The 27,231-nt window shown below is 43.4% G+C and overlaps 1 protein-coding gene across 2 annotated transcripts; it reads right to left on the bottom strand.

The window, feature by feature from the left end:
• On the bottom strand, nt 1-27,231 carry LOC113451774 (cytochrome P450 2J2-like). 2 transcript variants are annotated; one of them, XM_026723154.2, is made up of 9 exons: nt 26,958-27,231; nt 23,433-23,502; nt 15,481-15,630; nt 13,086-13,246; nt 10,586-10,762; nt 7,064-7,205; nt 3,954-4,141; nt 2,057-2,198; nt 1-566 (listed from the first exon to the last, which is right to left on the bottom strand). In XM_026723154.2, exons 1-9 carry the CDS (start codon nt 27,126-27,128, stop codon nt 376-378), a joined length of 1,392 nt encoding a protein of 463 aa, XP_026578939.2. In that variant the 5' UTR covers nt 27,129-27,231; the 3' UTR covers nt 1-375. The 2 variants fall into 2 exon arrangements, with proteins under 2 accessions (XP_026578939.2, XP_087789750.1); XM_087933624.1 differs by having other exon boundaries at nt 23,433-23,499.

The raw sequence follows: 27,231 nt of genomic DNA, 5'->3' as shown, positions 1-27,231 counted from the left end.
CAAAGACCCAAAGAGAATTTATTGTCATGTATTACACTATGATGAATGCACCAATGGATATCTGAAAGAACAGGTTAGGGATACATTATCATGGACAAAATCTATCTTTATGGTGCCTTGAGTTAAAAATGACTTCATGGCATATAATCAGAAAGTGCTATGCACTGCAAAGAACCAAATATTGTACATTAAATTAGTAGTGTCAAACAAGGAAGAATATATCAGGCAATCATCACAGACTCGGCAATCCAATCTGTCAAAGAGCCAATTCGTTCTGTGAATTTCTACTCAAGATTGATTTGAGTAAGTTGAGATTGAACCTCACAGTGGGAAAAGGCTATTGTAAAATCGGAGTGTGCTATTGATAATTAGAATTTAGGATGTCTTGTGGTGAGGAACAGCACAGATTTTATAAGAATGAGGACACGTTGTCAACCCAATTCTAGTTTTTTCGCTGGTTTTCTTCTCTCCTTCTGGTAACTTGAAGACGAATATCTTGAGCAGATTTATAAAGAAGGTAAAGGACGCAGCTCTTGCTAATTTATCCTCTAAAGACCCATCTGACTCTGTGGAGGAAATGGGAGGCATCGTTATGAAACAATCATGAAACAACAATTCATGATAATATTGAGAATCTTTTACCACATCATCTGACATTGTTCCAGGAATTGGTTGTGTCATGACATGTGTCATTTTTTTTCTTAGTATATGAAGACCATTTTCATTCCCCCAACTTGCTTAAGGTTATTCCTGAATGGATCTATTGTAAAACTTCATGCAATACAGATAGTCCTCAACTTACTGTCAACTCATAAAATATTTTTATGGTCATTTTAGAGTTGCCAACAGAAAGGGAGTGGGGAACAGTGGGCAGCTTGCATTCCATAAATGTTTTCAAAGATAGTTTCTAGGTGACCAAAGTTTCTGCCGTGCAAAATTCTAACTGGAGAGCATGATTGATGACTCTTGGCTACGGATGTGTCCCATTGGAGAATATGAACTATGATACACCTGGAGGAAAACCAGGGTCAAGGGTGACAATGATTGATGTGGCTCAGAGTCAGCTACACCCAGGCGGTGCTGGCATGTTTAGTCCTAATAAATCTTCTTTTAAGTTTTGGAAGTTTGGCTTACGACTCATGATTTAAATGGGGCCCTGACACTATCACAATTGGCACCAGAATTTCCATCGCCAAGCAAGAATGTTGTACATTGTGCTTAATTTTGCCAACTTTTTCAAGCCATGACTGTTAAGCAAATCACTGCAGTTGTTGAGTGAATCCCATGGTCATTAAGTGAATTTGGCTTCCCCCCCATTGACTTTGCTTGTCAAAAACTGGCTGGGAAGGTTGCAAATGGTGGTCACATGACCTCAGGACATTGTTGTAAATACATGCCAGTTGCCAAGCACCCAACAGACTGGACATGCATGCCCATCGGCCAAGCCTTACTCCTGAGTCACCCCTTTTGTCTCAGCTGCTCTTGCCTTCTAGCAGCTCTGCGCATACGCGCACTGGGTCCCCTTGATCCTCTGCCTCACTGCTACCAGGCTCTGGAGGCTGCAGAGTCAGCACACAAATCCCAGATGGTCCTGGCCCCATCTCTGCATCAGATGCAGGACCCTCGTCTGAGTCCTCCCCAGACCCCCGGACTGGTCCCCATTCTTCCCCACTGTCCGATTCTGCCGCCGTCTGCACCGGCTGCTGGTGAACCACAACAACTTCTCTAGTTTAGTGGGTTGTGAAAAATCTGGCCAACTAGCATACGATTCATTCAATGAAAAATAATTTAGCATGACTCATGAACCTTGTCATGTCTCTATTTTTGCAACACACACACACACACACACACAAATGTTCTTTCACTAGTCAAGTTATAGAACATTGAAAAAATTCAACTTATATATATAGAAACAGATAAGTCAGAGACTCGCAACTGATCTCCAAGTCCTGCCACATGATCTAAATATCCCTTTTGTCTTTGAAAACAAAACACAGGTTTCCTATTTAAAATAAAAATCACTGTCTCGATGATAATAAATCATTTTCATATTTACCACCAGCAAGGAGCTGAAATTCTTTTTTGGCAACGAATTGTCCATCCTTGTCCAAAAAATGACTTGGGTTGAATTTTTCAGGTGTCTCCCATAGTTTGGGATCAAGTAATACTGAATTCAGATCTGGGTTAATAAACGTTCCCTGGAAGTAATTTAAAAAAAAAGTTAACTCAAGGCATCCAAATTATCCCATTTCTAATTACTTCCTCACTTTCACAGGACCAGGTTTTGAGCCCTTTTCACACAAGGTGTGCAAACTTCACCAATTTGAAATTAAGCATAGTATATTTCTCTGGCACATCTGAATTGAAACCAATTTGTCGTGTCTCTTATGAAACAGAGGTGGCCAAAACTCATTCTGAGCATGTATAAAATAAGGGGTCCTTGGTGTTCTCTAAGCTTGTTTGTTTTCTTGCAGAAGTTTCATTACCCTAACTAGGTAACATCATCATGTACAAAGTAATATTATACTCTTCCTGTTTATTTGTTTTTTAAGTCCTCACAAACCCCACGAGCTAGGTAGGGGGTAGCCATTACTGGGGAGAAGGGGAAGGAAACTACATGGAAATTTCAGTACCGCTTCACTGGAAGTCTTCAAACAATGTTTGAGGATCATCTATCTGAGATGCTTTTGTGAATGTTGCACTGAGAAGGGCTTGGATTAGATGTCAATAGTTGGCCTACAGCAGAGGTGATATTCAGCAGGTTTTGAGCAGTTCTAGAGAACCAGAAGTGGAAATTTTGAGTAGTTCGGAGAACCGGGAAATGCCACCTCTAACTGGCCCTGCCCCCATCTCTTCTCGGCCTCCCATTGAGTCCCAGCTGATCGGCTGGGTCTTCTTTGGTTGCCCTGCACAGGCGAACAGAGCTGGAAAGCAGGTTAGTGGGGTGGGGAGGAAATGGAGATTTTGCAGTAACCATCCCCTGCCATGCCCACCAAGTCATGCCCACAGAACTGGTACTAAAAAAAAATTTGAATCCCACCACTGGCCTACAATACTTTACAACTCTAGGATTCTATGAAAAGAAGAAATTAGCAGCTGTTCACGAACTAATTTAGAAAGTCTTTAGAAGGTATCACTGCTTCTTCTTGACATGAATCTCATTACTGATGCAATAAGGGCTATGAATAGTTATTTATTTAAAATATCTTTAATGTCACCCATTTTATATGCCATAACCTTGTAAATTAATGGTCAAAATCCATAAAATTATAACGAAAACTCCCAACATCCCAAAGGCAAATTCCCCTCCATCCTTCAATGTTCTAATTTTGCTCGCCTTAACTCAGTGTTTGTGGAAAGAGCCAACTTTTCAAGGCTAGAAGGATAGGGGCCTACTGCATTCTTGGAGAAGGAGTGTTTCACGGGGCAGGGACCACTACAGAGTCACCGGTAGAATATATAGGAGCCATGTTTTCATTCATTTATTCAGTCATTCATTCACTCATTGATATATCACCATATATTCCAGGGGTTGGCTTCAAAAATTTTCGCCCAGTTGTTGGGTGGGCGTGGCCATGGTGGGTTTGGCCTAGTCAGCCTGCACCACAGTGGGGGGTATTTTTGCCCTCCCCAGGCTCCGGAGGCTTTTCTCGAGCCTCCAGGAGGGTGAAAACGGCCTCCCCAGGCTCCGGAGGCTCTCTGGAAGCTGGAAACAGGCCCATTTCTGGCCTTCCCGAACTTCCAGGAGGCCTGTTTTTTGCCCTCCCCAGCCTCTGTGTGCGCCCTACCTCCAAGACAGGCCACGTAGGGACTCCTGGGAGGGGAGGGTTGAAGTGGGCAGGGCCAGCCAGGAGTTGCATTTGGGGGGGTCTCTAAACTGCACAGAATCTTAGCGAGGGGCTCTCCTGAACCCCTGCGAACCCGCAGCAGCCTACCCCTGCATTGTTCTATACCTTGGGAGCAAGAAAACCAAAGATATTCATGTCCTTTGTGCATTGTTTGATGATTCTGAATAAGAATGCTTCTTTGGTTCGCTGGATCTCATGAATCACAGCACTGGTATAAGGTAGTTTCTTCCAATCTTGATGGCTGACAGCATTTGAAGAACCCAAAACTTTTTCTATCTCCTTATGGACTTTATCTGGGGGAAAAAAATGAAAGTGGGGGAGACATTTTACTTTAGTTCGTATGTCACATTTGCACAGTAAGGCAGGCCTAGTTAGTAACTTGCCATAACAACAATCCTGCTAAGGTTGGACTGCAAGAATCCCACAGATCAATGTCAGTGAAGCTGGATTTGAACCTGGGTCTATTAGCAGTGGTGGCATTCTGCCGGTTCGCCCCGGTTCTACAGAGCCGGTAGCAACGATGAGCAGCAGAGACGGAACCCGTTTTCTCCGTTGCTCTGCTGTTGAGCCCACCCGCCCATCTGGGCTCCCATTCTCATCTTTATCCTCTGAATTTGAAGTGCAGCTGCTTTGCGTGGCACAGAAGAGTGCTGCACGCCAGCTGCTGAAGCGACCGGGAGACTGCAGGCTTGCAGGAGGTGAACTAGAGTGCCTCTGCGCCTGTGCAAAGTGCATGTTTGGTGCGCTCATGCAAAGTGCATGCCTGCGTGTAAAGCGTGCCCACCAAGCCAAGCCAATAGAACTGGTGGTAAAAATATTTGAATCCCACCACCAGGGGTGGGTTTCTACTGGTTCTGTCCACCTCTGTAGAACTGGTAGCTCTGAAGAGCAGCAGACATAGAACTGGTTTTTGCCCACCTGCCCACAAAGGCTCTTACTTGACCTTTATTTCCTGATTTTTTCCTGACTTCAGCTGCCGTGTGAGGCACAGCTGCAGTTTAAAAAGCAGGAAAAAAAGGCTTTTTGAAAGGCTGCTTCTTTGCACGCAGCATGCTGATGACGATTTACAGGCATGTGCCGGCAGCATGCAGGGAAGCACATTGTAAATCACCGAACCTCGTAAATGACCAAACTGGTAGTTAACCCTGTCGGATCCCACCCCTGCCCTATAGCATATGCCAACTTCTGTTGCTACATGATGTCAAAATCTGAATTTCTCAGGCTAATCTTTCTCAGATGGATAGAAGCACAGCTCCCAATATTCCAAGCCAATATATCCATGGAAAATCCTTTACAGCCCATCTGGAAGGCAGGATGATGGTATATTGAAAAGACCTCGTGAGACAGGTAGAGGAGATGCTGCCTAGAAAATTGGTCAAATAAGAGAGGACATAACCTGCAACTGGATAGTGGGTGGAGCAAGAAACTCAGAAGGCACCCTCTCTAGTTTCCTGGGCTGTAAAGGAGATGGCAGAAGACCTGAGACTTCAAACTTGCAAGATTCTACTAATGTAGCTTTACAATCAAGTTAGAATATGAATGGGTCATGTCGGAACCTTATGGATAGGCAGGGAGAATTTCCTATCCAGATAGAATAGAATAACAGAGTTGGAAGGGACCTTGGAGGTCTTCTAGTCCAACCCCCTGCTTAGGCAGGAAACCATTTTATGGTTTATACCATTTCAGACAAATCTCTTCTTAAAAACTTCAAGCGTCGAAGCATTCACCACTTCTGGAGGCAAGTTATTCCACTGATTAATTTGTCTAAATGTCAGGAAATTGCTTCTTAGTTCTAAGTTGCTTCTCTCCTTGATTCCATCCATTGCTTCTTGTCCTGCCCTCAGGTGTTTTGGAGAATAGCTTGGCTCCCTCTTCTTTGTGGCAGCCCCTGAGAGATATTGGAACACTGCTATCATGTTACCTTGGCCCTTCCTTTCATTAAACTAGGCATACCCAATTCCAGCAACTGCTGTTTATATGTTTTGGCCTCCAGTCCCCTAATCATCTTTGTTGTTCTTCTCTGCATTCTTTCTAGAGATTCAACATCTTTTTTTTACATCATGGCGACCAAAACTGGATGCAGTATTTCAAGTGTGGCCTTACCAAGGCATTATAAAGTTGAATTAGTTTATCTGGTTACGTTCCATTCTGGTCCAGCTGATAAGGCTGACCTGAGACATCCTGTCGAGCCCTGGGTTTATCCTGTATTAACAGAAGATGCGGCTACTTACATAGATAACTTTCCAAAGTTAGTTGATATTAATGTGGGTAATGTCAGGCATGAACACGTGAAGGCTTTTTTTGCTCAAACCGATACACAAGGACTTTCTCAGACTAACAGTTTGCTCCTGGGTAAAACTCTAATAACGTTCAATAGCATTCAAGGGGGGTTGGACTTCACCCTATATAGAGACTCTAAACTAATTCCCTATTTGACTCTTCCCCCTGACTCTGCCAGTTTCTCTCCGACAGGTTAGTGGTTTTGGTTTGGTCTTAATCTATTATGTGAATCCAGTCCAATAAGCTACGGTAGAGCTGGGCTGTATTAGTCAAACCCAGAAAAAGAACTAATTTAGTGTGTGGTGTGAAAGAAACCCTAGGCTCCCATTCCGTGGAGCTACAAGTATTTCAGAAGAAAAATGAGACCAGAAGGAATTATTAACGTTAATCAAACATTCTCCCATCAGATAAAGTTCCCCCCAAATTGGTAAAGAATTCACCTTATAAGAGGTGAGTGAAAATGACAACATTTTAAGGTGGTGGAGAATTATGTACAAGGAGAGAGCCAAAATTATGTTTACTATGTCTTCTGCTCGTTACACACACAAAAAAAATAGCTTAAACCATTCCTCCAAGTTGCAACTTGTCTGTGCCTAATACTCATTTTACTCAGGTTTACTTTGTAAAATCTCCAGGAACAATTCTTCAGAAGCTACCAGTGCAATCATTTTCTCATCAAATGCCACCCTACCCTCCAAGAATGCAGCTGGGAGCAATTATACATTTTCACTTACAGCAACTTCTTGAGAAGTTTAGGCTGCCAAGCCCAGTTCAAGCGGGTATTTAGAAGAACAGTTTCCTTCTTAATTTTCTTTTTTTTTTCCAGGGGGAAAGATTTCGCCACTCTTAGGTGCTGTGTTAAAATGAAATCCCACCCCCTTTGATCTACCTGGGATCAACCACAATCTTCTTCCCATGGTCTACCTCTCCCTCACCTTGAACATCTGGATGAGATGCCATCAAAAGCAGTGCCCACTGCAGAGTGATTGCAGTCAATTCTGCAGACGAGATAAGGAAGTTGAAAATACATTCAGCCAGGTTCTCTTCATTGTAGATGGTATTCTGGCCACCTTTGCTCTGTTTGCGGCAAAAGAAAAGAAAATGTCGTTTAAAAGTTATTGCCTGGTCTCCCAAACCTTGTTGTAATCATCTGTGCTGCTCCCTGTTCTACAACATGATACATTCACTAAAAATGTACTACGATCTTTGGTGCAATAGTTTTTGAACTATTACCATCTGGCAGACGGTACTAAATAAAAACAAGGACAAATAGGCTGAAAAACAGCTTCTATCCAGGGCAGTAACTCTACTGAATTCTACTCTGTAGTGCAATATTAATGCAATATCACAATGCAAGGGATGTGTGTTTGTGTTTTATTTTTATAGTTATCACATACACTGAAGATGGCATTTAATTTCGTTGTACGAGGTGCAATGACAATAAAGTAAACTAAACCAAACTCTCTGAATTCGGTTGTTATTTGTTTTGCAGACATTTTATTACCCAGCTAGGTAACGTGAAACATCAGCAAGCCAACAACCAAACTCAAAGACTCCACAGTTCAACCCTGATCTATAGAGGGTTGCTCTTCTGTTGGAACTGTGACCATGTTATGAATTTAGAAAAATATTTCTCAGATCCTGTTTTAAGAAACTCTTCCCATCTTATACCTCCCCAACAACCTCCCATTTACACCCGATTTTTGTGAATGCTTTTCAAACTGTACTGGTGTTAAAGGAGGGTCTCACACTTTTTGCTATGGGCTTCAACACCCAGTGTGACAGTGAGGCAGCAAGGTGAACCAAAATGAGAATGGACCACATTTTTATTGGCATCTTTAAGTTAATATGACTCCTACTTTTTCTTCCCTGTCCTTCAGGTCCATATGGCTTTGGCTACAGGGCAGATTAGACATCTGGCTTTGGCAGATGTGTCAGCCTGCCTAGGGGCTAACTGGTCTGATGGAAAAGCAAGGTTCTTGCCATTTGTTGAATATCAGGTGGTTTTTTTTTTGTGCTATGCCGATATTAATAGCCTAGGTTACTTTGTAGAAGAGGACAGAAGCATTATATCCAGATTCTTCCATTCGTCCCTTTTTTGTTGACCAGCTTTATTCTAGTCCTCCAAGTGCTTCTTTGCATCTTACAAAATGGATCCTGGGCTGTAACATTAAATCCTAATCTATCTTGTCACAGTTACAACATAGCCCAGTAGCCAATTAGTGGCTGAAACCTTGGATGAAGCACCTATAATTGAGGTGTCTTGTGTTCTCCTATGATTACAGCTCCCCTGAACTTGACAGAAAGCATTGCAATGGTAGTGGGAGACAGGAGAAAAAGCTGCAATCGGGGAACAATCAGATTAAAGGCAGCTGAGCCCAGAGAAGAAATGCAGGCCATGGCAAACATGGTGGAGACTGATTCTGAGGAAGAGGAGGAACAGCCAACAGTGAGTGGAAGTGTGGCTCCAGAGGTTGTGGAGGAGGCTGGGGAAGGGCAGAGGCCGGCTCAGCAGTCAGAAGAGGACCCAGGTCCATCCTCTATCCATCCTAGGGTATGCAGGGAGGAGAGGATCAAGGAAAAACATGGTCTACTTGGGAGGAGAGGGCCATGATCCTGTTCATGGGTTGCAAGTGGGAGATTTGCATAAGAGTGTGGACCTGTGTGCTAACAGACACTAGAGACAAATTAGTGTTTTATTTCTAAAGAAGGTTTATCTTGGTTGGCGTTCTTCCAACGGACTGTCCCTGGTTATCTTCCTGAAGTTGGCAATTATCTATCCTGGTCTGTCGAGGAACTTTATTCAGTGTGGTTTGTTTTTGGTTTTTGCTTTGTTGTCGACTCTTTGAATGTGAACTGTGTTTCTTTCCTTTGAAATGTTATTTTGAAAATAGCTTACTCCTCCACTGTGAACCATTAAACAGTGAAGCCAAGTTGAAGGCATTGAAGGGACTTTTAGTTACGTTTTGGGTTTTGTTATATTTCTGAGATACTCTGGGTCATCACAAGAAGAGACCTTCCCTAGTTTCCTGGACCGTAAAGGCAAGGGAGGAAAAATGTAGTTTCAACTTTTCAACTTTTGACCCTATGTTTATGTTTGACTCTATGTTTATGCCCTTGTAGGACGATATCTGAATGCTCTTCAAAAACTTTTAAGGAGTAGCAATAACATATTGTGATTCCACTACAGGTAGAGACAAGGGATGTAGCAGTGGAATAGAATTTCATTTACTCTTCATCTTTGAGTGGTACCCAGATGACAACCTACCTTTTTGTCACCCCAAATGATAAGGTTGGAATAAGCCCCATTCCCCTATAGTTACAAGGGCAAATACTTTTGCAATAAATCAGGCTTGACCAATTAGAATGATTTTAGGATCCTTGTTCTTACTCATATTCATTCCTAGTTCATTCTGTTTAGCCAATTACAAGCTGTTTTATCCCAACAGTGTGAAACACTCAAATCTATACCTATGGCAAATCACTAGTTGTATGTAGATTTGGATGAAAAGAGCATATCATTTTAATGGACAAAGGCATTTAGCTTCAAAGTCTTTTCAACTCAGAATCTTCACTGACATTCAGTCGCAAATCTTCACTTACAAATGCTCCAGAAACAAATGACCTTGAGAAATGACCTATAGTAAGCTGATTATTATATGATTCTTCATTAAGACATTGCTGGATCTGGACAGACGTCTGTTACAGATGCTCTTATTCTGATTCTTGCACTGAGGAAGGAGTGTAACTCAATAGCCCCTTCCAACTTTTTGCTTCTACACAAACGAAATCCTTAAAGGCCAACCAGCTATTATTTAAACTCCCAGGTCATTCATTGTCATTCACAACTCATGTTCTTCATTGCCCTTCAAAGTATCCCCGACTTTTGATGCTTTTCCCATGTGTTTTCAATCCATGTTTAGGTGTCAATCACCTTCCATTATTCACAAATAAACATGGAGACAAAGAGAAATGTGGGAAAACGCAACAAGCAAGAGTTCCAAAAATAAGTGTGATACAGAGAAACTCAGATGACCTCTTGGCATTTAAAGAAATTCAGCACATCGAGGAATATATTAATTCCTTTGACTAGCCCCTTTTGCAAAATACACAGCAGTAAGAAAATCAGAATAACAAAGTTGGAAGGGACCTTGGAGGTCTTCTAGTCCAACCCCCTGCTTGAGCAGGAGACCCTACACCATTCCAGACAAATGGTTATCCGGTCTCTTCTTAAAAGCCTCCAGTGTTGGAGCATTCACAACTTCTGAAGGAAAAACGTTCCAATGGTTAATTGTTCTCCCTCTCAGGAAATTTCTCCTGGATTAGTTTTCATCCATTGCTTCTTGTATTGCCTTCTGTTGCTTCGGAAAACAAGTTGACTCCCTCTTTTTTTTTGTGGCAGCGCCTCAGAGAGTGGAACACTGCTACCGTGTCATATACAAGCAACTGGTACTTACTTTCTCCATTTGTGACAAGTAAAAATCAGTGAAATCTTGTGGCTCCTTCATTGCCTTTGCTTCTTTGTGTTTCTGTATCACCTTCTTTATAAAGGAAAGCACCAGCTCCTTGCTAGACAGGGCATTTTTCTGTGGCCCTGGGAAATACTTCATGAGCCATGAGAACTGTTTATGTAACTACAGAGAAAACATAAGAAAAGTAATGTCACTATTGAGAGTCCAATACCTGCTAGGGCCAATCCACAACGGGCCATTAATTTCTTAATAAGAGCAGCTTTATTTTCAGATGCATTCTCTATGAACATCTATGGCCGTGATGGCGAACCTATGGCAAGCGTGCCACAAGTCACGTGAGCTATTTGTGCTGGCACGTGAGTCGCAGGCTAGCTTACCTCACTGCACATGCGCGTGTCTCACAGCTGATTTTTTGGCTGGTTTGAGGCCTTTTTTGGCCTCCCAGAGGCTTGGAAAAAGCCTTTGCAAGGCTTTTCAGGAGGAATAATAGGCCCGTTTCATGACTTCCTGTAATACCAGAAGTGCAGAAAACGGGCCCATTGTCAGCCTCCTGAGGCTGCAGAGGCTTCCCTCAAGCCTCTGGGAGGGCGAAAACACCCTCCCCTTGGCTCCAGAGGCATTCCGGAGGCAGAAAATGGGCACTTCCGGTATTTCCAGAAGGCCCGTTTTTCAGCTTCCTGAGGCTGCAGAGGCTCTGGGAGCCTCTGGGAGAGCGAAAACAGCCTCAAGTGGGCCGAAAATCAGCTGGGAGGCACGCACATGTGCGGTGCAGGTAAGTGGGTGGGGATGTTGCATGCGCATGTGCGGGGGGGCAGGGCACATTGCATTGTGAGTGCCGACACATCACAACAAAAAGTGTTGCCATCACTGATCTACCGTCACATCTAGGCCCATGTCTAGACTGAACTCTGTCACTCCACATCTTTTATCTGCCAATCTTTATGAATTCGATTACACACCAATAAATACAGGTAGTCCTCGACTTACAACTCATATATATGACGGTTGCAGTGTCCTGGGGTCATGTGATCACCCTTTGGGACCTTCTGAGAAACAAAGTTGTACATTTTATGCCTTCTTTTCTACAAAGTCAACCTGGAAGCCAGATTTACTTAACAGCTGTGTTAACACCTGCTGAGATTCACTTCACAATTGTGGCAAGAAAGGTCATAAGAAGGGACAAAACTCACTGAACCAATATCTCGCTTAGCAACAGAAATGTTGGGCTCCATTCTGGTCGTCAGTCGAAGACTACCTGTAATGCAATAGGAGTGAGCGAAAGAAGAACGGAGGGGAAGATACAGGCAACTGTACGTTTTAATGTAGGAATTGTAAGAAAGTAAAACTGTAGAATAAAAGTTTCTCCATCAGCTAAACTGAATGGTTTCTCTTGTCTTGGTCTATATCAGAGGTGGGTATTCAGCAGGTTCTGACCAGTTCTGGAGAACCGGTAGCGGAAATTTTGAGTATTCGGAGAACCGGCAAATACCACCTCTGACTGGAGATTTTACAGTATTCTTCCCCTGCCACGCCCACCAAGCCACGCCCACAGAACCGGTAGTAAATTTTTTTGAATCCCACCATTGGTCTATATACAGATTATACAGACTAAAAGAGTTGGAAAGAGACTTTGTAGGTCAGCTAGTTCAGCCCCCCCACCATTTCTGACAAATGGCAGTCCAGTCTCTTCTTGAAAGCTTCCAGTGATGAAGCTCCCACAACTTCTCTCTCTCTCTCTCTCCTCATCTCCCCCTTTCTCTCTCTTTCCCTTCCTCTCTGTCTTTCCCTCCCTCTCAGATTAACAGAGTTGGAAGGGACCTTGTAGGTCATCTAGTCCACCCCCCACCCCCGCTCAAGCAGATCCTACAGCATTTCTGACTGATGGCAGTCCATTCGCTTCATGAAAGCTTCCAGTGATGAAGCTCCCACAACTTCTGAAGGCAACTTCCATGGGTTGATCATTCTCACTGTCAGAAATTTTTTTTCTTATTTCTAGGTTGAATCTCTCCTTGTTCAATTTTTATCTATTACTCTTTGCCTGGCCTTCAGAAGCTTTGAAAAATAGTGTGAACCCCTCCTCTCTTTGGCAGCCCCTCAAATTTTGCTATCATGTCTCCCCCGGTCCTACTCTTTACTAGACTAGCCAAGGCCAGTTCCTGTAACTATTCTTCATATGATTTAATCTCCAGTCCCCTAATCATCCTGGTTGCTCTTCTCTGCATTTTTTCTAGAGTCTCAACATCTTTTTTATAGTGTGGTCACCAAAACTGGATGCAGTACTCTTAGGTGTGGACTTACTAAGGCTTTATAGAGTGGTATTAGTACCTCACATGAAACTTGATTGTCTACTCCAATCACAAACTCTACTTGGGAAAAGATTAGATTACAGTTCTTTTCACCTTCGCCCCTTAAGATCATCGCAACGGCTCTCCAAAAGTTTTGTGTAGAATTGCCTGTCTCAGTCATAAAGCAAAGAATAACTTACAGCGTAAACAAAGCTACCTCCAGATTTTACAGCAGATTCAATGGCGTCTATCAATTGTTGACTGTCCTTCTCTTCAAGAGGGGAACGGTCACTGAAACTCACAGTCCAAACCATTTTGCAAAGGGAAGCAATGATGGCATTCAAAGGGTCAAAGGGCTGCCCTGAAAATGAAATGATTGATGAAATATTTTCCACTTTCTTCTTAATACAAGTAGTACTCCAATTAGGACCACAACTGAGCCCAAAGTTTCTGTTGTTTAATGAGACATTGGCTAAGTGAGTTTTGCCCCATTTAACAACCTTTCTTGCCACAGTTGCTCAGTGAACCACTGCAATTGATAAGTGAGTAATGCAATTGTGAAGTGAATCTGGCTACTCCACTGATTTTGCTTGTCAGAAGGTCATAAAAGGGGATCACGTGACCATGGGAACACATCAGTGGTCATAAGTGTCAGCTTTGGAAGCCATATTGAGACCAGATGCTTCCACACTGCCGCTTTCTTGAGCCTGGGAAAAATGGGAGGGGGGGAGTTTCTTGGAGTGTATGTGATTAGACATAATAACATTCTTTTTTTCTAATTCAAGGTCATGTTATTTTGCACGTAAGTGAGGGGAAGTCTTCAGTTGGGACGGATGGTGATTGGGGCATTGCGATGATGGGTGTAGGGGATGGATTTGTAATTTTTACTTATTGCAAGGAAGCCCAGAACTTTCAGATTTGGGATTTCCCAGATGTGCCAGTTTACTATCCAAAGAAAACAGAACTTTTGAGAAGATGCCTGTCTCAGAGTTATTTGTTGTAGTGGAGGTTTTCTGGGACGCTGAAGTATGGACCAGTTGCCAAGCATCCGAAGTTTGAACCCGTGATCATGGGATGATGTCATAACTGTGAAAAATGGTCATAAGCCATTTTTTTCAATGCTGCTGTAACTTTGAATGGTCATTAAGTGAACTATTGCAAGTCGAGGACTACCTGTATAGGTAATCCTTGAATTACAACCATTTGTTTAGTGACCATTCGAAGTTACAACAGCACAGAAAAAAAGTGATTTCTCACTGTTTTTCACACTTGAGACCATTGCAGCATCCCCAGGGTCACGAGATCAAAATTGGGGCACTTGGCAACAGGTTCATATTTATGATGGTCACAATGTCCTGAGATCGCATGATCACCTTTTGTGACTTTCTGACAAGCGAAAGTCCGTGAAAAAGCTGGACTCACTTAACCACCGTATTAGTAACTTAACAACCATAATGATTGACTAAACAACTGTGGCAAGAAAGGTCATAAAATGGGACAAAACTCACTTAACAACTGTCCTGTTTAGCCATGGAAATTTGGGACTTGACTGTGGTCTTAAATTGAGGACTACCTATATAAGTTTGGAATTTATGGTGGAACCAACCTGATTCGATTCGATTCGATTCGATTCGATTGGATTAGATTCTATTAGATTCTATTAGATTTGATTAGATTCAGTTAGATGGAGGGAAGGAGGGAGGGAGGAGCTGAGAGACAGAGAAACAGAGAGACAAAAAGACAAAGAGATAGAGATACAGAGATAGAGAGAGAGAGAGACTGACAGACAGAGAGAGAGAGAGAGAGAAACAGAGAGACAAAAAGACAAAGAGATAGAGATACAGAGATACAGATAGAGAGAGAGAGAGAGAGACTGACAGAGAGAGAGAGAGAGACTGAGAGACAGACAGAGAGAGAGAGAGAGACTGAGAGAAAGATATATATATATAGAGAGAGAGAGGTAGAGACTGAGAGACAGATAGAGAGAGAGAGAGTGAGAGACAGACAGAGAGAGAGAGAGACTGAGAGAAAGATATATATATAGAGAGAGAGAGGTAGAGACTGAGACACACACAGAGAGAGAGAGAGACTGAGAGACAGACAGACAGACAGAGAGAGACTGAGAGAAAGATATATATAGAGAGAGAGAGGTAGAGACTGAGAGACAGACAGAGAGAGAGAGAGACTGAGAGAAAGATATATATATCGAGAGAGAGAGGTAGAGACTGAGAGACAGATAGAGAGAGAGAGACTGAGAAACAGACAGACAGAGAGAGAGAGAGAGAGAGAGACTGAGAGAAAGATATATATATCGAGAGAGAGAGGTAGAGACTGAGAGACAGAGAGAGAGAGAGAGAGGGAGACTGAGAGACAGATAGAGCACAGAGATAGAGATAAATATATATATTAGAATGTTACTGAAAGGTGCCAAATTGTATTTCAAAGCATGCAGAGACTCCATAGACACTTAAGTAGAGCAAAATAAGAGCCAATGTAATCTCCTAGAGGACAGGAAGACCTGGAGGAATATTGTCCATGGAGTCGCGATGGGTCGGACACAACTTTGCAACTACCAACAACAAAAGTGCTACCTACCATTTACACGTGTGAAAGTCTCAACCAGCCGAGGGGCCTCCTCTTCCACCAGGCTCTCCACTCCTTTCTTTTCTTTTCCTTTCTTTTCTTTCTCGTGCTTTAACAAAACAAGCTGCCCAATTTCTTTTTGCTGCTTCAATAGTTCTCCACCTAAAAACATTAAAAGAAGTAAAAGACATAAAAGCAAAAATAAATCAAGCGATAAAATAATGCAATATAGTTAGTCAGCCCCCCAAAAAAGTAGTTCATATCCAGGACAAAAGAGTCTGTCAGTTTAATTTTCTCACAAATGTTCCATCTTAAATTCATTTTTTTTCTTTGTGTTTTGCATTAGCAAAAGAAATAAGCCATGTGAGACCCATCTCCAGTATGCAGTGGAGCTGTTCAGCCCAGTCAGTACTCCAAGGAAAAGAGATGGAAATATAGAGTGTCTGAAAAAAATAAGGTTCTTCATGATAGAACTCAGTGGTAGAGTCCCTAGTACAGACTGGCTGTCAACGCACAAACTTTCCGTTAACGTTTTTATTGAGTTATAAAGTATGATAAAATACAAAATACAAAGTAAATAGAAAAGTGGCAAAGAGGGAGGGGAAAGAGAAGCGAGGAAAGATAAGAAAGAAAAGGAAAAAGAAGCATTGACTTTGTGCTTGATGTGGAGAAGAATGAAACTCCGACTTTGGGTTTTACGGATTAGACTGATAGATCTTTATAGAAAATGGCCTGTTCATATTATTATGAAAAAGCAAAAAACTGTAATTTGATGTTAATGCCTTATTTTACTGTAACAGAGAGAGTTGGAAGCTGACAACACACAAACCATGTTCAATATGCCTTTCTTTGCCTTATTAATTTGAAGCACCTGAAAGTTACAAAAAGAATTGAAGGTCTAATTCATAGGTTTATTTGTATTCCTGTTGACTCTAGTTCAGTGTTTCTTAGCTTAGCAACTTGAAGATGGGTAGATTTCAACTCCCAGAATTCCCCAACCAGCAGTGTTTCTCAGCCCCAGCCATTGCAAGTTGGGTGGATTTCAACTCCCAGAATTCGACAAGGCATTCGACAAAGTAGACCACAACCTACTTCTTAGTAAGCTAGAAAAAAGTAGAATAGATAGCACCACCACTAGATGGACTCGCAACTGGCTGACAAACCATACTCAACAAGTAGTCCTAAATGGGTCTAAGTCTACATGGAGGGAAGTAAGCAGTGAGGTGCCACAAGGTTCCATCTTCCAGTGCTCTTCAATATCTACATTAATGACTTAGATGAGGGAATAGAAGGGGAACTTACCAAATTTGCAGATGATACTAAAGTGGCAGGAATAGGTAACACCCAAGAAGATAGGCTCAAGATCCAGATGGATCTTGACAGACTAGAACACGGCCATATCTAATAAAATGAAATTCAATACAGAGAAAAGTAAAGTCCTACACTTAGGAAAGAAAAACCAAAAGTACACACATAGACTGGGTGAAACCAGGCTCAATAGCAGTAACTGTGAGAGGGATTGTGGAATCTTAGTGGACAACCAGCTAAATATGAGCCAGCAGTGTGCAGCCACCGCCAAAAAAGCTAATGCGATCCTAAGTTGCATTAACAGAGGGATACAATCGAGATCAAGTGAGGTACTAATACCACTGTATAAAGCTTTAGTAAGACCACACCTAGAGTACTGCATCCAGTTTTGTTCACCACATTATAAAAAAGATGTTGAGACTCGAGAAAAAGTACAGAGAAGAGCAACCAGGATTATTTAGGAGACTAGAGACTAAGGCATATGAAGAACGGTTACAGGAACTAGGCATGGCTAGTCCAGCAAAGAGAAGGACCAGGGGAGACATGATGGCAGACTTCCAATACTTGAGGGGCTGCCACAGAGAGGCAGGGCAGCTGAATATATGTGGCAGCTGAATTTCAAAGCTGACAGGTGTCCCCCCTTGAAAACAACTCCTCCTAAAAAAAAAGAAAAAAACACACATATAGGGGTTAATACATTATCCTTAACCCCCCTCTCCCCCCCAACAAGGATCCTTCGGTTTGTGGGCCAAATCCTCATGGAATTGGTTAACCAGTTGATCAGCATGAACATCCCAACTCTTTACCCAACTAGCATCTGAGAGGGGGTATCCTTTCCATAAGACCAAATATTGCAATCGGCCATGGTGTAATCGAGAATCGAGAATTTTTTGAATCTCATAATGTGTTTCCCCCTGTACTGTTAACAGTTTAGGGGGAGTGAGTGGTAGTGGTCTTATCATCGATGTAGTAGCTGGTTTTAGTAAACTACAATGGAACACTGGATGAATTTTCCCCAATAGTCGAGGATTGGACAGTGACCAGATTGATTATCTTTGAAATTGGGAATGGACCCAAGAATTTTGGAGCCAGCTTCTTACTGGGCAGTTTCAACCTAAGATACTTGGTCGACAATATACTTGTCCCCTACTTTATACTTTGTCCCCTACTTTAAAAGGCGGTTGAAGGGATCTATATTTATCTGCCTGTTTTTTATAAAATTTTTGCAGCTTCGTTCAAAGCTTTTTTGTATCTTCCTACCCTTTCTTTAATGAGTTCATCCATTCTGTCAGGGACATGGATGAGGGAGGTTGTCCACTGGAGGTTGTCCAGTGTTGATTTGGAATGGAGTCAATCCTGTGCTGCTATGTACTGCATTATTGTAAGCAACCTCTGCAAAAGGTAATAACTCAGCCCCATTTTCTTGTTGATAATTTACATAGCATCTAATGTATTGTTCAATCATGGCGTTAGCCCCCTCTGCTGCTCCATTACAAGCAGAATGGAAAGCTGAAGATAACCCTTGAGAGGAACCAATAGATTTCAGAAATTCCCTCCAAAATTTTGCGGTAAATTGTACCCCTCTGTCTTATATTACTCTGCAAGGTACATCATGTAGTCTATAAATATGTTTCATGAACAGCTTTGCAAGTTTTTCACAGATGGAAGCCCTTTGCAGGCTATAAAATGGGCCTGTTTAGAGAATAAGTCAATTATAGTCCAAATGACCGTATTCTCTTCACTCTTAGGTAATTCAACAATAAAGTCCATTGCGATTTCTTCCCAAGATTGGGTTGGTTCAGCAACTTGTTGCAGGAGGCCAGGGGGCTTTCCAGTTCTGTGTTTCATTGTGGCACAAATTGAACAACTTTTTACATAGTCCTCGACATCAGGTTTCATTTTTGACCACCAGAACTGTCTTCTTAGTAAATGTAGGGTTTTTAGGAATCCGAAGTGGTCTCCCAGCCAAGAGTCGTGGCTACGCTTTTGTACCAGTAGTCTAGGGTTGTAGGTACATAAAGCTTAGTCCCTTTCCAAGCTAGTCCATCATTCATTGTCAACTTGGTTTGATGCTCCAGGAACCAAGGATTGGTCAATAGGGCCGTTTTCAATTACGCAGTCAGCTTATCTTCCAGGCATTTGGCGTTGCTGTTAGCTTGGGTTCTAGTGGTTACTTGGCCAGCCAATTGAGCATCTGAAATTAAGGCTTGTACTATTTCCTCTCTGTGGCTGTCAAACTGAGGTTTTCTGTACAGAGCATCCGCCAGTATGTTTTTCCCTCTGGGGATATATTTAATGTTGAAACTGAATTGCTTGAAATATTCGGCCCAGCGGACTTGTTTGGGCGATAATCTCCTAGGGGTCTTTGGAGCCTCGAGGTTCTTATGATCAGTCCAAACCTCAAAGGCCTCTGGCGCCCCTTCTAGAAAATGCCTCCATGTCAATAAAGCCCATTGTATGGCAAATGCTTCTTTCTCCCAGACTGCCCACCTTCGCTCTGCATCTGTCAGCTTTTTGGACACATAAGCACAAGGCATCAGTCAGCCTTGAGAGTCATTTTGCAGCAAAATGGCTGCCACCGCTACATCACTTGCATCTGTTTGGACAATAAAAGGCTTGGTCACATCTGGGTACTTGAGGATGAGCTCTGTTGCAAAGAGGCGTTTTAATGACTCGAAAGCTTTCTGACAGTCCATAGTCCAAGCCAGGGGTTGACTCGGTTTTGGTTTGGTGGGTGATGGGCCCGTTTTTAATAGCTCTGTCAATGGGAGGGAAACTTCAGCAAAGGATGGAATGAATTGTCCAAAGAAGTTGGCAAACCCCAAGAAACTTTGAAGTTGTTTCGGGTTCTGGGGGGTTGCCAATCCAGCACTGTTTCACCTTTCCGGGGTCCATTTCAATCCCCAGGTTGGATATTCGGTAGCCTAAGTAATCTAACAACTCTTTGTGGAATTCTCATTTTGAGAGTTTCACATAAAATTTGGCAGCTAGAAGTTTTTCTAGAACCTGTCAGACCAATTGAATGTGTTCTTCCATGGTTTCATTGAAGATAAGGATGTCACCAGGTACACGAGGACCCCCCGGTAAAGGTGCAGGTGTAGTACCTCATTGATGAGATGCATAAACACTGCAGGAGCCCCTTGAAGTCCGAAAGGCATGACTTTGAATTGGAAGCTACCCAGAGGGCAGTTAAAAGCAGTTTTCCACTCATCTCCCTCTTTGATGCGGACCCAGTAGCAAGCTTCCCTGAGATCTAGCTTGGTGAATACTCTGCCCTTCGACAGGTGGTTCAATAAGGTCCTTCATAAGAGGGAGATGATACACGTTTTTGACGCATACTGCGTTCATGCCTCTAAAGTCAACACACAATCTCAGCCTGCCATCTTTCTTCTCCTTGAACAACACGGGGGCAGCTAATCTTGATTTGGCAAGCTCAATAAAACCTCGTTCCAAATTACTTGCGATGTATTTCCTTAATTCAGCCATTTCAGAAGGCGTCATGGAATACATCTTTGGTTTTGGTAATTTTGCCCCAGGCTCTAATTCTATGGTCCAATCAGTGGCTCAATGGGGCGGTAAAACATTACACTCTTCTTCACTGAATAGCCAAATCTTTGTATTGGTCAGGTACCTGGTGGTTATCTGGGAGAAGGTGGGATGCCCTGGATGCTGGCTCAGGCTCTGGGTTCAAGCTGGAAGAGGGGGCAATGGGCCCGGTCCAATAAGGATTTTTCTGAATCCATCCTCCCATTTGATCATTGGGGCCCATTTTTCTAACCAAGCAAGTCCCAGTATTATTGATTCTGACATCTTGGGGGCCACTATGAAGCGTATGAGCTTGCGATGGGACCCTAATTCCATCTTGATTAATTCTGTCAATTGAGTGGCTGGGGCCCCCCAATTAAGGTTCCATCCACTTTCTTAAATCTGATTGGGCATTTTAGCGAATTAGTCTTTATGCCCAATTGTTCAACAATAAGACATCTGGAACACCCAGTATCAATGACAGCTTCTAACTCCCTGGCCTCCCCTGTGTTTGGTACCACTAACTTGACCTTGACTGCAAAAGGTATGATGGGATCACTCACCATTGGGTTGTCTTTGCAGGTCGGATTTTCACGGACGTTGTGTCGGTCTGGTGGACTGTTGCTCCCATATGCACAGAGGGGGCTTTCCCAGCTGTGTTTGGAGAACCTGTCCCTGCCCAGAGGTCTTTCTTGATTCTTCCAACCTCTAACAGCTGTATTAGGCTTCAACTGCAGAGATTTTGGCACAGGAGCAGGGGCTAGACAGTCTGCTGCCCTATGACTGGCTTGGCTACATTGGTAACATTTCAACACCCTGGTGGGTCGGGTATGAGCAGATTCAGCTGGTCCAGTCGGAGGTCTCCTAGCCACAATTCTCTTAGTCAGGGCTGCTGGAAGGGGTTTCCTGTGTGGGTTGATGCTGCACTCTAAGCTGAGGGAGGTGGCATACCACGACTGTAAGGTCTCTGGGATTTCCCTAATTTTACAGGGCTTCTTTACTTCTGGATCAATGGCTTTTTTAAAATAGCATAAAGTCATTCTTTCAGGCCAATCCATGAGGTGGCTTGCGACCCTTCTAAAGTCCCAGATGAATTCTGACAATGGTCGCTTGTCTTGCCTCATTTCCATTAACTTCTCTTCATTCTGAATTTTCAAATCTGAGTCTTAATAATTGAATAAATCCATTTACATCATGTAATTCGGGGGCTTGTTCGTTGTGTAGTTGGGGCACCCAGTCTGAAGCATCCCCTTCATTCATCCCATTTGTTATGGCCATAACCAAACCACGTTCTGTGGCATATTGATCTCCAAATTGTTCTATATGGGATCGGATCCGAGTGAGGAAGTAGTTGAAATGTTTGTGGCGGCCATCTAACACGGCCTCAAAGGGCATTCGGTCCGGCCTGAGTCGTGGTTGCAGAGGTGGCACAGGCCAGGCTCCTGCAGGTTGTACTGGAATGGAAGGAGCAGGCCAGGTGGCATATGTAGGCTGAGTAGGCCCCCTGAATCCTGGCTGGGTGGTGCCTCTCTGGAATAGGGGTCCCTGTGGCCTTGCTGCATTTGTGGTTGCCAGGAGGAAGGTGGGTGTGGCCTGGTTCCCTAGTCGAGTGGAAGGGGTGTGGCTGCTGTCTGGGCAACCCCCCTTCAGACCAGCACTGTGTTGGTGCTGGCTGCCATTGGCATTGAATCCATCCCTGGCCTGGATAAAATCCCCACCCTGGAGGAATACTCTCTGCAGGGGGCAAAATTCCTTCTGGGAAATGAGGGGATTGCCTCTAAGGCTGCAACATACCTCTGTTAGTTGATGCTTCTTTCTGGCTTCCTCCAGCTGGCATCTGTATAGTCTCCTCATTCCTCACAATATTCGGGTAAGTGAATATGGGCGGTCTCAAGCTTCCACCCGTCCAAACAGACTGTGAGACCAAATCTGTCATCTTTAAATTCTGGAACTGTTGATGTAAATCTGCCCTTGATGGACTGCCAGGAATAATCTGGGGGTTGGCTTCTTGAGAGAAATCCAAGCCCAATTGTCTCTCTTCCCTCCAATCTGACAGAATAGCCATATGCCTGGAGCTAGAGAAAGATTTCTCTTCAGACAGCTGGGTTACCTCTGGGTTATAACAACTTCTTGAGTTGAAATGCTTCGGTATAGCTCCCAAATCTCTTTCTCCTACTGCCATCCTGAAAGCACGCACCATCTCCTCCAAACAAGCCGGTTCAATTAATGCTCTGGAGGGAGGGCCCCACACGCTCCCCTGTGCACTTTGGCTGATTGCTGCTCTTTGTCCATTTCTGGGAAAAGAACTCCAGGGCATCAGCCAAGCCCATTCAAAAAAAAAAAAAGTTAGACTTGGGAAATAAATGTCAAGCATCCAGACAGTATCCATGATATCAATCGCTCCGAGACGTTATCACTCCAATTGATTTATTAGGAACATATCTGGCACATTCAAAAGCAATTTCCCAAGTTTTTTGTGCGTTACACAGAATCCACCATCTCTCCTCCCATTTCTATACTTCTATAAACCACGAGAACCAATTAACTGCAACTGCAAATTCTTAATATGACACACAGAATAACCTTGAACTTTTCAACTCCTCTAACTCTCTCTCAAAAAAAAATGTGGCAGATGAATTTCAAAGCTGACATCAAGCTATTTTCCAAGGTCTCTGAAGGCCAGACAAGGAACAATGGGTGGAAACTGAACAAGGGGAGACTTAACCTGGAAATAAGGAGAAACTTTCTGACAGTGAGTACAATCAACCAATGGAACAGAAGTCAAGCATCATCACTTGAGACTTTCAAGAAGAGATTGGACTGCCATTTGTCAGAAATGGTGTAAGGTCTCCTGCTTGGGCAGGGGTTGGACTAGATGACCTACAAGTTCCCTTCCAACTCTGATTATCTGTTATCTATTAATTCCCCAACCAGCAGCATTTCTCAGCCTTGGCCACTGTGAGATGGGTGGATTTCAACTCCCAGAATTTCTCGGGCAGCATCATGTTGGCTGTGGAACTCTGGGAGTTGAAGTCCACACATTATCCAGATGCTGAAGACTGAGAAACACTGATCTAATGTTTCCAAAGAGAAGTCCAGCACAAATACTTCTATATTTTATAAACACTTACCATCATCGTTGAATATGCTACTGTAGGGAGTCACAGAGGTCTTAGAAGTGTCGCTTTGTTCTTTCATCTGCTGTTTGGATCAAGATAAAAAGAAAGTTTTATTCTTAAATATACTTCCACAACTTGACAAGCTCAGTTCTTGGAACAACTCAAGACCGAGTTCCTATTCACAGCAGCACAACATTTTAGCCAACCATAAGATTTAGCATCCCCTGATTTTGGAAAGAACCAAATTAAAATGTTCCCAATACCAATAAAGGAGAATATTTGTAGCTCAGGGTTGAAGTTGAGCTTGGTTATTTTTTTGCAGACGTTTCACTATCAAAATATCAAATTCTGTACCTGTCAACAGTGGTGTCCCCCAAGGCAGTGTTCTAGGACCAACTCTTTTCATACTCTACATAAGTGACCTCGGTGATCATATTAAGAGCAACTGCATTCTCTTTGCTGATGATGTAAAGCTATTCAACACCACAGACAATACTGCTACCCTTCCAAAAGACTTTGACTATGTATCAGAATGGTCAAACAAATGGCAACTTCAAATCTCAGCAAATAAATGCTCTGTCCTACATATTGGCAAAAAAAAGCAGAAAGTAAAATACAGGCTGAATAGTCAAGACCTTGTCGATGATCCAAACTCTGTCAAAAATTTTGGAATACTCATCTGAAATGACTAAGTGCTAGAGCCCACTGTAACTACATAGCCAAAAAGGCGTTAAGAGTTGTTAACCTAATCTTACGTAGCTTTTTCTCTGGTAATATTACACTAATAACTAGAGCATACAAAACATTTGATAGACCAATACTCAAATGCAGCTCATCAGTCTGGAACCCACATTACATATCTGATATTAACACAGTTGAGAAAGTCCAGAAATATTTCACAAGAAGAGTTCTCCACTCCTCTACTCGTTGCAGAATACCTTATGCCACCAGACTTGAAATTCTAGACCTAGAAAACCTACAACTACGCCGCCTTCATTCCGATCTAAGTATAGTATATAAAATCATACAGTGCAATGTCCTACCAGTCAATGAATACTTCAGCTTCAACCATAACAAACAAGAGCAAACTCAAGGTTAACCGCACCAAACTTGATTGCAGGAAACACGACTTCAGCAACAGAGTGGTCAATGTCTGGAATACTCTACCTCAGTGGCCCCCAACCTTTTTTGAACCAGGGACCGGTTTTACGATTATTTATTCTTCCACAGACCGGTACCTTCTACTACTAGTCCCTAAAGCAGCACGGAGCTGCTTTAGCTGGGCTTCTCTCTCCCTTCTCAGTCTCTCTCATCTTCCTCAGTGACCTGTCGCCCTTCTTCTTTCCAGCCTCAGGCAAAAAAAAAAAGACTTGGCACAGCCAGCTAGAAAGCATGCCCAAATTCCTTGCAGATTCCCACCTCTGCCTGTGAGGAAGTGGGCAGCGGGGGGTGAGGGGTGCAAGCATGGGCCGGGAAGCGGGACTGGTCAGGGAATGACCTTCCCCATGAAAGTTGGAGGCGCAGCCACCGCCGCCGCAGCTGCTGCTGCTTCTTTGTGCTCTGGCGATGGATGCCGTGGTGCTCCTTCAGCGCCTGTGCTCAATCTGTTCCTCTGGGTCATGGTGCAGCAGCAACACTAACAGCAACAGCTTTATCTGCGCGCGTGCATGTGCGTGGTTGACAGGGGAGAAGGAGAAGGAGAGGAAAAGGGAGACTAGTGCTGGGGCATACCGTAGCGCTCTTTTCTCCCTCTCTCCCCCTTGTGGCGCCCAAGCTTTGCGGCCTGGTAAAAAATGATCCATGGACCAGTACCAGTCCGGGGACCGGTGGTTGGGGACCCCTGCTCTACCTGACTCTGTGGTTTTTTTTTCCCCAAACCTCCAAAACTTTAACCTTAGACTGTCTACTGTTGACCTCACCCCTTTCCAAAGAGGTCTGTAGGGGGCATGCATAAGCGCACCAACATGCCTACCGTCCCTGTCCTATTGTTTCTTTTATATATATTTTTTTATTTTTCTTATGTGTATCCATGTATTCATAACTGTTTTTACTTATACCTATTATCTTGTAAGCAACTGATAAAATAAATAAATAAATAAATAAATAAATAAATAAATAAATAAATAAATAAATAACAAAAAGTCAAGTTGCCTCTTGAAAAAGCACCTTTGGGAAGACATGGGTAGATTTCATATTATGATGCATCATTATTCTAGGGCATATTACAAAATGAGATGTTGCAAACACACAAAAAGATACAAATCTGGGCTGGCTGTTGTATTATGGTCCTGTGGGCATGGCTAGGTGTGCATAGCCTTGTGACTGGGTGGGCATGGCTTTTTTTGCAGCACCCCCTTCCCCATTTTTTTTTTGCCTCCTGGTCCTCAGGGAAGCTTCCAGGGGAGGTCATTTTTGCTCCCAGAAAGCTTCCCTGGGGCCCAGGAAGGCAAAAAATGGAGTATGGGGGGGGGGCAGAGCCCCCCCACCTGCTCCTTCTCCCACACCCCTTTTTGCCTCCTGGGTGTCAGGGAAACCTCCTGGGTGAAGCAGTAAGACCTCCGCTCTGTTGTTGGGCCCACCTGCCCACCTGGGCTCCTGTACTCAAGTTTAGCTTCTGCATTTGAAGCGCAGCTGCTTTGTACGGCACAGAAGAGCGCCATGCGGCAGCTGCTGAAGCGACCGGGATCGTGCAGGCTTGCAGGAGGGGAGTTAGAACGCCTCTGCACCTGTGCAAAGTGAGCATTTGGCACACACACGCACACGCAAAGTGTGTGCACGCGCACAAAGCACGCCCAGCAAGCCACGCCCACTGAACCGGTGGTAAAAATATTTGAATCCCACCACTGAGTGGAAGGAAAAACCCTTCTTAAACAGAAGGTGTAAATGGGTATTGTAATTAAGGAAGGGTGAATGAGTGATACCGGAGGCCTTCATTTCTGAAGTCTTCCATGTGTGAAATTAGAAGAAATCTGTAACAAATAGGGAGATCTAAATCCTGAGACTCTTCTAAGATGCTCTAAACCAGGGGTGTCAAATTCCCAGCCTATGGGCGAGATGCGTCATGCGCCGCCTACACCCACGCCCAGTTTTAGTGAAGGTCCCAATACATCACGTGACACCGCTCTGACGCCGTGAGTTTGACACTCCTGTTCTAAATGTAGCTTGTTTAGCCTATGCCTACACCTGGCTTTGCCAGTACAACTGAAAGAACCATTCTGAAATCAAGTCTGATGGCGTCTCTGTCCATCTCTCTTTCTTCTTGAAGATTGAGCTCCAAGAAGTCTTTATGGAATTCCTTCCTAGAGTTCACATCAATATGCCCAAGGATGGCCCAAGGATGGCCCAAGGATGGCCCAAGGATGGTCCAAGGATGGACCAAGGATGGACCAAGGATGGACCAAGGATGGACCAAGGATGGCCCACATCATTTTAACCAACATTACCTTTCGATGGAAAATGATTCATGGTTCTCTCCCCAAATCCCTTAACTCACCGAAGGCAACAGATTTAATTTAGCAATTAATTCAGAAGGGTTACCTTAGACAGAGTCTCTTGATAAAGCCTGATGCCAGCTTTCCATAAGCTTCCGGTGGCAGGCAATGGAAGCCATCCCGAAGGATAATGACTGCGAAACCAGAATTGTCTTAGAAGGTAGAGCATCAAAAGGCTCAGGAGAATAGCAACCAACAAGAGCTCTGTTATAAACATTCTCCTTTTTCCTCTTTTTTCTTTGTCAGGACTTGTCAAACGTTACATGTAGATATGCCGAACCTTCTCTCTCAGGCCTCACAAACTTTTCCAGTTCTTTCAG

The sequence above is a fragment of the Pseudonaja textilis genome, chromosome 4 (assembly GCF_049901715.1).
Source record: "Pseudonaja textilis isolate UNSWEBS1 chromosome 4, rPseTex1.2, whole genome shotgun sequence".
NCBI lineage: Eukaryota > Metazoa > Chordata > Lepidosauria > Squamata > Elapidae > Pseudonaja > Pseudonaja textilis.
Note: the sequence above shows the minus strand (reverse complement) of the source record. Positions and strands in the feature narration are given on the sequence as shown.